The 9855-nt window shown below is 53.2% G+C and overlaps 1 protein-coding gene across 1 annotated transcript in view; it reads left to right on the top strand.

The window, feature by feature from the left end:
- The first annotated feature begins 8586 nt into the window (after positions 1 to 8586).
- The window catches only part of HS6ST1 (heparan sulfate 6-O-sulfotransferase 1), a 47633-nt gene continuing 46364 nt past the window's right edge, over positions 8587 to 9855 (top strand). Inside the window, exon 1 of the mRNA XM_019718003.3 lies at positions 8587 to 9420. Coding sequence (XP_019573562.1) covers positions 8894 to 9420 — 527 coding nt within the window. The 5' untranslated portion in view covers positions 8587 to 8893. The remainder of the gene's footprint in view (positions 9421 to 9855) is intronic.

The raw sequence follows: 9855 nt of genomic DNA, 5'->3' as shown, positions 1-9855 counted from the left end.
AAAAATGAAAAATACGTAACTGAAATGAAGAATATATTAGAGGGAATCAACAGCAGATTAGATGAAGCAGAGGATCAAATCAGTGATTTGGAACACCAGGTAGCAGAAAACACCCATAACAGAAACAGAAAAAAAAAAAAAAAAAAAAAGAATTTTAAAAATGAGGATTGTTTAAGGGACCTCTGGGACAACATCAAGTGTAACAACCTTTACATCTTCATCAAGACAAAAGAAAAAATAAACAAATGGATCTACGTCAAACTAGTAAGTTTTTGCACAGCAAAGGAAACTATCAACAACACAAAAAGAAAACCTACTGAATGGGAGAAGGTATCCACCAATGATACCTCTGATAATGGGTTAATATCCAAAGTATATAAGGAACTCATACAACTTAACACCAAAAAGACAAACAATCTGATTTAAAAGTGGGCAGAGGACCTGAAGAGACATTTCTCCAAAGTGGACATACAGATGGTCAATAGACATATGAAAAGATGCTTAATATCACTAATGATCAGGGAAATGCAAATCAAAACCACAATGAGATATCACCTCACACCTGTCAGAATGGCTATCATGAAAAAATTAACAAACAAACAGCATTGGAGAGGATGTGGAGAAAAGGGAACCCTTGTACACTGTTGGTGGGATTGCAAATTGGTGCAGCCACTATGGGAAATAGTATGGAGGTTACTTACAAAATTAAAAATAGAACTATCTTATGACACAACAATCCCACTTCTGAGTATTTATTAAAAGAAATACAAAACACTAATTTGAAAAGACATATGCATACCTATGTTCTTTGCAGCATTATTTACTATAGCCAAGATATGAAAGCAATGTTCATCAATAGATGATTGGATAAAGAGGTGGCATTAATATATATATATATTATTCAGCCATAAAAAAGAATGAAATCTTACCATTTGCAGTGGACCTATTATGCTAAGTGAAATAAGTCAGACTGAGAAAGACAAATATCATACGATTTCACTTATACTTGGAATCAAAAGTCAAAATAAATGAACCAACAAAACAGAAACAAACTCATAGATACAGAGAACTGATAGTTACCAGGTAGGCAGGGTGGGTGGGTGGATGAGTAAAAGGTGAAGTGAATAAGAAGTACAAATTGGTAGTGACAAAATAGTCACAGGGGTGTGAAATACAGCCTAGGGAATATAGTTAATAATATTGTAATAACTATGTATGGTGTCAGGTGGGTACTAGACTTTTGGGGGAACCACTTTATAAGTTATATAAGTGTCTAACCGCTATGTTGTACACCGGAAAGTAATATAATATTCAACATCAACTGTAATTTAATTTTTTTTATTTTTTTAAAGATCACAGATCACCATAACAAATACATTGAAAAGTTTGAAATATTATGAGAATTATCAAAATGTGACAAAGACACAAAGTTGGAAAAATGGTGCCAATAGACTTACTTGGTTGATTCGCAGGTTGGTTGCCACAAAACTTCCATGTGTAAAAAATGTAGCATCTGCAAAGCACAATAAAGTGAAGTGCAATAAAATGAGGCATGCCTGTAGATGAGGTATTCCAACTGCAGATGACTCTGTAGCTCCTACCAGGTAGCCCATGGCTGGGCAGAGGCAGCGGCTGACCTGGGCTTGTGCCAGAACCCCTTCAAAGAGGCTCCACAACCAACACAGATGTGACCAAAACATACAGTGAATATTTAAATTAAAAATATATATTACAGTAAAAGATGCATTGCCATTAATCCCCCTCAAAATACTCCTTCTCGCTTCGAACTCTCTTATCCCATCGTTCTTGCCACTTTCTGAAACACTTCTGGAAGTTCTCTTCCATGAGCATCATTAGTTGTGCTGTTGTGGCTGCCTCGATATCCTGAATCATTTTGACTTTGGGGAAGATCCAGAAGTCTCACGGTGCCAGATCCGGTGAATAAGGTGGATGAGGACACACTGCAATATTTTTATGTGACAAATTGCTGTATACCAGAAGCAGTGTGTGACACCGAGCGTTGTCATGATGGAGGATGATTTAGGGCACACTTTACAACACACCTTCTCTTAACTGTAGCTCACACCGCACTGAACAAGTTGAAACTTTTCACCCACTGTTACTAAGGTTCGAAACATGGCTTCCCATATTGAAGATCCCTGCCTTTCCATTGGATGGCACTCAGCAGTGGCATTCACCGTATTTTTTTTATCACATCCCATAGATGCTCTGGCTGCAGGCTAGGCTCCCTACCTGCCACGACCCCTCTTGTGATACCGAGAGGGGTGCTGCTTCCTCCTTCCGCTGGCTGCTCAGAACCCTTGGACCAGGCTGTGTCATTACCATAAAACGTTCCTCTTTAACAGAAGAGGTTAAAGGGGGGAAGGGAGAAATGAATGGCAAGAACATTCTCATTTGGAGCAAAAGAAAGGTGGTCACTGCAGAGCTGGGAGATAGTGTCATGGCCAGCCAGGTTCACAGCTGCTGGCCCTGGGGACAGAGTGGGGGTTGCCTGCTAGGGCCTGGTCTCCAGGATAGAGGGGGCCCTTCCCCACAGTGCTGCTGGGGCAGGCATGGCAGACAAGCAGACAGCCTCTCTGAAATCTGGTTCTGTCCTTGGAGCTGCCAGTGCTCTCTGCCCTGTGTGCCCACCCAGGGCCAGACCCCATGAGAGGCCCCGTAGCCCTGCCCCAGAAAGAAGCTTCCGTTAGAAAAATCAGCTAAGTTGTCATGCAGATTTTAATCTATGAGGAGGGTGACTGTAAAAAACATTCGAGATGAAGCCAGGCCAGATAAGGGAGGGGGCAGGCCATCATCTGGTGAGGGGAGCTGGTGAGAGGGGGAAACACCCCCCAAATGTGTTCTACAGAGAAGTAGCTGTAGAGGGCAAGCTGCCTCAGTGAGGGGTGAACAGCTGAGCCCAGGAAACACAGAAAGAGGCATGAGCTGGTCACAAACCGAAACAAAGAGTCCTGCCAGAGGGCACTGACCACCCCCCAGCCCTGCAAAAGCATCAGGGCCCCTGCACAGGAACTCTTTCATTGCCTGCACCCCCATGCCCAGCCCCAATAGGCTTCAACCCTGGGTGGGGGTCAGTGGCTTTTCTCAGTCTCTTCCATTTAACCCTTAAAAGAGTCACTATGCCCCCAAGGTATATTCTCATCGGTGCCTCTTTCCAAAGTACCCCTGTCCTCCCTGGTAGCTACCTCCCCACCCATCTCTGCTCGGTTGGGGTCCCTTCTGGGAAGGAAAAACAATGATATAAATCTGAGATTAGGTCCTGCTGGGAGCTGGACACTCCACACAGACACCTCTCAACCTCTCTATTTACCTCTCCCTGCCACACAGACTTTTGGAGCCTGACTTTGCCCTGGAATTTCTAAAGGCGTGTCCCTTTAGGAGAGGTTCCAAGTATAAGAAAGAGGACAATGCCCTCAGGATAACATTATGCCTGTCTACGCCTCACCAAGCTGGCAGAACCTGCCCCTGTCCCATCAACGACCCTGCCAGCAGGGAAACAAGCAGCGGGGAGGGTGGGCTTCCAGGTGGGGAGGGACACCCAAACAGGGCCTCCACTGCAGGACAGAGTCCACACCCGGCAGCAGGTAAAGCAGGTTCCTGCCCAACCACCCAAGGGGAGGGCAGGGCCAACTTCCCAAGTGCCCCTGCTCAGCCAGGGTGAACAGTCACCCAGGCTCTGCAGGGCAGGGGCCGTGAAGGCCACACTAGTTTCTCCTGCAGCCACAACTAGGTCACAAACCTCGGCTCTTGAGGGTGGGGGAAGATCATGGCCATGTTGTTTCCATCTGAATTACTCTGATTCTCATTAATTTATTTACACTCCCACTTTCTTCCCAAAAGGATTTCAGGGGGCCTAAAATCCAGCAGGAGAAAGCACAAAGAAAAGTGAGAAGCAGATCAAAGGAGGCCCAGGCTGCTCAGGACACCAGCCCCGTGCTGCTCAGCTGGCTCTGCTATGCCCTTCAGCCACTGCCCACTCTCCACGAATGGTCAGGACAGGCAGAGAGAACTCAAGAGGGCTGCTCTGAGCGCCCCTCCCCCATGTCTGGCATTCCAGGCCCTTCAAAGTTCATTCAGGTAGAAGTGTGACTGCAGGCTCCCCAGTGGCCCTGGCGGCCTCCTAAAGCCTGTGTCCTTCAACCCACAAAACAGCTACCCTGGGATGACACTGTGCCGATCCCTGTGCGGGGCTGGGGCAGGAAGGGCGGGCTACCTCGCAGAGCCTGAGTGCAAGCCAATAGTCCAGCTGGAGGGGACCTGGCCACGGGGACAGCACTGCGGTGGGACGGAGCCGGTGAGAGGGCTCCCTGGAGGAGGAGGTGGCCTTACACAGGCGGGCCGGCCTCCGCGAGAGACCGGGGCAGAGTAGTGAGGGCACAGGCAGGGGGCACAAAGGGGGTGAGCATGGAGACCCCAGGAGAGGTGGGCCTCCACAGAGGGGAGGACGCATAGGTGAAACCGGAGTTGCCAGGGGTTGCCGGCTCCGCCCTGGCGCCCCACCCTCTCGGTCCAGCTGGGTCAGCCACTGGGGTCTGGGCCGCCCCTCGCTGCCCCAGGGCCCCCCCTCTCCAGCGGGTCTAATGGCTGCGCCGATTCCACCGCGATCCAGAGTCCCCTTTAAAAGTTTGTCCACAAATCAAACCCCTCTCTTGCCCCGCCGTGGGAATCGGGGCCACCCCCGGAGAAAGCTCTGAGAACAAACGTGGCTGTCCTCCTCCCCTTCGGAAACCACTACGGGAAGAGGCAGAAAAAGAAGAGGGAACCGAGTGTGGAAAATCCGCCTATCCCGCAACGCCTACTGCGGGGCGCCGGGACTGGCCTGCGGCGGCGGTGCTGCCCCCGCACGCCCTCCCGCGGGACTGCAGCCCGGGAGGGAGGGGAGAGAGGGTTGATCTCCTGGTTCTCAGATTTTGAGGACGTATTGTCCGGTAGGGTGGGAAAGCTTGCATTTGTGTTCTGAGGCTCTTTCAGGTTCACAGAATATTGCATTTCAACTCCTAAAGCCGAAATTTCATCGCAGCTTGCGCTTTCCCGGAGCAGTACTACAATGACTTGTTTTTATCTCATCATCACTTCCCACCACTAGCCATGTTCTTTTCTTTTTCTTTGACACTAAGTCAGAGATCATACTTTAAAGAATTTGTGAAGTGGATATTCAGGGTTCAAAGATAGTCACAGAGCAGAAGAGTTGCAAATGTTTATGCTTGAACTCTGAAAACACTCGGGCTGGACGCTGCCTCCAGTAAACTATTAGACCGCCTCATATTCATATACAACCATAAGACCAAGGGGAAACTTGGCTGCCACGTAAATCGAGCCAGATTGCCAAGTGAAGGGGACCTACTGAGTGCGAGGAGTTGGCTGTGCTCTGTGATGTCACTTCAAATCTACGACTGCCCTTTAATGTGCACGTCTCTGGTAGTTTTTCAGGGGGTGACACTTAAGGCTCAATGCAGAATAGCTTGATGAAAGCTTCCCAGCCAGGCAATGAGGTGTAGTTTGCATTCCATCCTGCTCCGGCTTGTTCACTGATTGACTGGAGCAACTTCCCTCGGGTTAGTGGCTCATCTGGCTTGACTTGAATGTGAGAAACTGACCTGCAGCCTTGGGGCCTCAGTGCATGTGCAGTGCTTAGACCAAAGGGGAAAATAGAGTAGGAAATTTTCTTCCTCCTAAGAGAACTCTAAGGCTCCCTGGCTAAGTAGGGGGTTCCCTATCAGCCATTCCAGTAGGTACGAAGTTGGATTAAACAGCTTCTGCGGGAGAGGGGAGGGTGTGAGGCTGTTTATCTGTGGGTCAGGCTGCTCATGGGAGGGGCAGCCACCCACTGGGGACCCTTTATTAGACCTTCCCAATCCGGGCCTCAGTTTCTCCATTGGGACAGTGAGATCGTCACAAGACGGAGCCACCGGCCAAGCAGATGGTTTTGGTGGCCTTTGGATAACACTCTAGCTTTCTGCTGAACACTCTGGACCCACATTCCTATCTGGCAGCAGAGACAGTTGTCAGGAGCTAAGAAGTAGCCCCTCTAGACCTTCTCACAGCCCCCCACCCTAGCCTTGGCCCCTAGCATGGGGGAGCTGATGTGAGTGCAGGGGTGGAAAAGGGCCAGTCTCTGGAGCCAGATTGCCCAAGATCAGAATCCCAGCTAGGCTGACTCTCTCACAAGAGAGGAGCTTGGCTGACCCTGGTAAGGGTCAGGACTCCAGGCTGGGCCCAGACACCAGGGCAGAGGGTAGGGTGCCCATGCAGGAGGCTTCAGCCTGCTCTCCTCGGTCAGGAAGAGGAAGTGTTACTGAAAAACCAGGTTCAGCTGCTTGCCACAGGAAAACTAAAGTCCAGGAAACAACTGTTGGTAGACAGAAAAGGAAGTTTATTCAAAATACTGGCATTCCAGGAAGATGGCGGACTCCTGTCTCAAAGGCCATCTCCCCATTCCTAGAATGGCCAGAAGGTTTTATAGGCATGTAAGAGGCAGAACAAAGGAAAGGGGGAGTTAGGCAAGCAATTCTTGAATGCTTACATCCAGAAAAACACATCCTAGGGTCTGGTTCAAAATAATGTAATCTCAGACCCGGTCATAGGGGCAATTCATGCATCATCTGGTGGGAAATTGCAAGGGAGTTGCAGCCTGGTTATTGGAGTCCAGAGGTCTAAGGGCTGAAACAGTTTCTTTTAAGTCCATGTTCTCTGGCAATTAACCAGGTTAACTAGGTATGCATGTAACTGAGTAACTGAATCAGGGAAGAGGGGAAGGAAACAAAGAAGAAAAATAAACTAGATTGTTGCATCTTGCAAAATACTGTCAACCTTACAGAAGTACCAGCCAGCCACGTGACCTTGGCCAGGGCCTTCCTTCACCCCCTCTGAGCCTGTTTTCTGTAAAATAGTTTGCTAATGGGATTAGGAATGACACACTAACAGTAATTCTGGATGAATAGCAGCCTCAACTGTGACTTACCACTTGGTAGAAGAGTGTCATCTGGGTAAGAATGCCTTGTGGTTGACCCATGGCATCTCTGCCTTCCAGGCCTGCGGTTCAGCCTCTAGGCCAATGAAGTAAGACTCCCCAGGACTCAGCCTAAAGAGTGGTCAAGTGACTGCACGCAGAGGCGGGCATCTCAAAGCACACCTGGTGCCAGCCCCACTCCTGGCAAGAAGGAATTATTCCTGGGGAAGTCTGATCAGGTCACCCCAAGCTTCCCTAGGCCAGGGATGGTTTTAAAACAGCTAAGGATGGGTGGGGGCTTTGGGACCCAATGTCTCACCACCCCAACCCCCAGCAGCTCTGTCACTCTGCATTGTGTTCAGGACACTGCACCCTTCTGTCCAGAGTGGCTGTTCTTTCAGATCCTTTTGACAATTGCATGTTCCTTCCCCTTAGTGGGTTTTGGGGTGTTGGTGGTGATTTTTCCATCTCCCTGGGTTTGCTTCCAGCAGTCTTCTGGTATAATTTAATATAAAGTTTTACCGAGGTATAATTGACATAATAAAGCCTCACAAACCCCTCCCCATGCTTTCATGACCCCCAACAGAAGGAAACCAAGGACCCCATGGCAGGGGTTGGTGTGGGCACTTGTACCCAGGCCTGGTAGCTGTACTCCCTGCCCAAGGCCAGTCTGTCCTGAGTAAAATCCCAGCTGACCCGCGCTGAAATTCCACGCTAGTCATTTCACACCCCAGCCCACCTCCTTATCCGTACATGTGCCACCCTTGTGGGTTTGAGCTTGGCTCACTCTAGATGCCTGCCGGCAGGGGTCCAGAGCCCTACGCAGGGCCCCAGCTGGAAGCCGGGCACGCCAGGGCACCACCGCAGACCAGTCAGGCCCAGGGCAGCCAGACCCTCCCAACAACCCACCAAAACTGGAAACTGGAAATTTTTTCATGGACTCACAATTTTTAAATACTGGCTCAACTTTTTACAACTTTTTCATTGGGTTGTAATAAACATTGAGGAAAAAATGCACCCTGCAGACGAACTTCATAAAATTGGCCGGAAGGCCTCTGCGGACACTTAAGCATCTCTACACGTGGGGCTTCGACTCATTGTCCCAAAGACACGGCGGGTGGGGGAGGGGGTGGCCTATCGCGGCCGCCCGCCCAGGCTCCTCCTCTGCAACCCTCCTTTCCCTCCCCGGCTCTTGTTCCTAACGAGGTGCTCCTGGCCCCCACCGCCCTCAAGTCCCTCCAAATGTAGGCCGCCTTTTGGCGTTCGGAACTTCAGAGCACCCAGTGTGCGAGGTCAATGCCTCTTCTCCCGAGAAGTGGGGAAGGGCCTAGTCCAATCGCAGTCCGGACCCAAGAGGCGCCGGCCGCTGCGTGCCCCTCCCGCCCAGAAGGGCCTCCGCGCCCCGGCTCCACGTCCTCCAGTCGCTCCCCACGCCTCGGCGCACGGGAATCGGTCCCCAGCGGGTGGCATCCCGCGTCGGAGAGGCCTTCCGCAGCCAGAGACCGGGTGTGAACGCCCAGCCGGGGCCTGCTGCTCAGCGCACTCTGGGGGCGGAGCCGAGGACCGGCGCGGGCGGCGACGGTAAGAGGCGCCGCGGGGGCGGGGCGGAGGCGGAGCAGGCGGACTGCGGAGACGCGGCGGCGTGCGGGGCGGCGCAGAGCCTTCTCCTCGCCGAGTGCAGCGGTGCTGTGTGGGTGCGGGGGTGCGGGCGGGTGCCGAGCCGGAGTCGAGCCCGGGATCGGGCCGGGGAGCCGGGACGGGCGGAGGGCAGCCATGGCGCCGCTCAGGGCCAGGGCCCGATCCGCTGCGAGCAGCCTGGGCGCCGAGTAGGCAGGCCGGATCGCGGGCGGAGGCAGCTGCACTCGCGCCCCCCGCCCTCGCAGGCCCACCGCCCCGCGCCCCGGCCGCCGGCGATGGTGACACATGTGGCGGCGGCGCGCCGGCGGCAGGACCATGGTTGAGCGCGCCAGCAAGTTCGTGCTGGTGGTGGCGGGCTCGGCGTGCTTCATGCTTATCCTGTACCAGTACGCGGGCCCGGGGCTGAGCCTGGGCGCGCCCGGCGGCCGCGCGCCGCCTGACGACCTGGACCTCTTCCCGACGCCCGACCCGCACTACGAGAAGAAGTACTACTTCCCGGTGCGCGAGCTGGAGCGCTCGCTGCGTTTCGACATGAAAGGCGACGACGTGATCGTCTTCCTGCACATCCAGAAGACAGGCGGCACCACCTTTGGCCGCCACCTCGTGCAGAACGTGCGCCTGGAAGTGCCCTGCGACTGCCGGCCAGGCCAGAAGAAGTGCACCTGCTACCGGCCCAACCGCCGCGAGACCTGGCTCTTTTCCCGGTTCTCTACGGGCTGGAGCTGCGGGCTGCACGCCGACTGGACGGAGCTCACCAACTGCGTGCCCGGCGTGCTGGACCGCCGCGACCCCGCCGCTCTGCGCACGCCCAGGTGAGGCCCGCCCGCTGCGGAGCCACGCTGTCGGGACCGTAGCGCCGGACCCGGCTTGCGGCGGCTCCCGGGGCTGTGCCCCTGGACCCGCTCTCCCTCCCTGCTCTCTTCTCTTGCCCTCTGGGGGCCCCCAGTAGCCACAGCCCTTCTGGAACCCCTCCCGCCTGCCAGGCGCCCGAAGCCCCCAGGTGGTCTGCTGCGGCCGCTGTCACCTTGCGGTCTAATATCGCTCTCCTCTCCTGTTTCGCGCCCCTCTACTTTTCCCCACCTCCCCCGGGCTGCGCAGTGCCTGCGCTTCCACCGGGCCGGCGCCAGCTATAGGCCCAGGCTGGCCTTGGGTCGTCCGGTGGGAAAGTGGGTTCCTGTGCGTGCGTAGCCCACCTGGAGTGTTTGCTATCCTGCGCTGTTCATATCTAGAGCGTAAGTGAACAGTGG

The sequence above is a fragment of the Rhinolophus sinicus genome, chromosome 17 (assembly GCF_057876585.1).
Source record: "Rhinolophus sinicus isolate RSI-liver-muscle chromosome 17, RSI-T2T, whole genome shotgun sequence".
Classification (NCBI taxonomy): Eukaryota; Metazoa; Chordata; class Mammalia; order Chiroptera; family Rhinolophidae; genus Rhinolophus; species Rhinolophus sinicus.
Note: the sequence above shows the minus strand (reverse complement) of the source record. Positions and strands in the feature narration are given on the sequence as shown.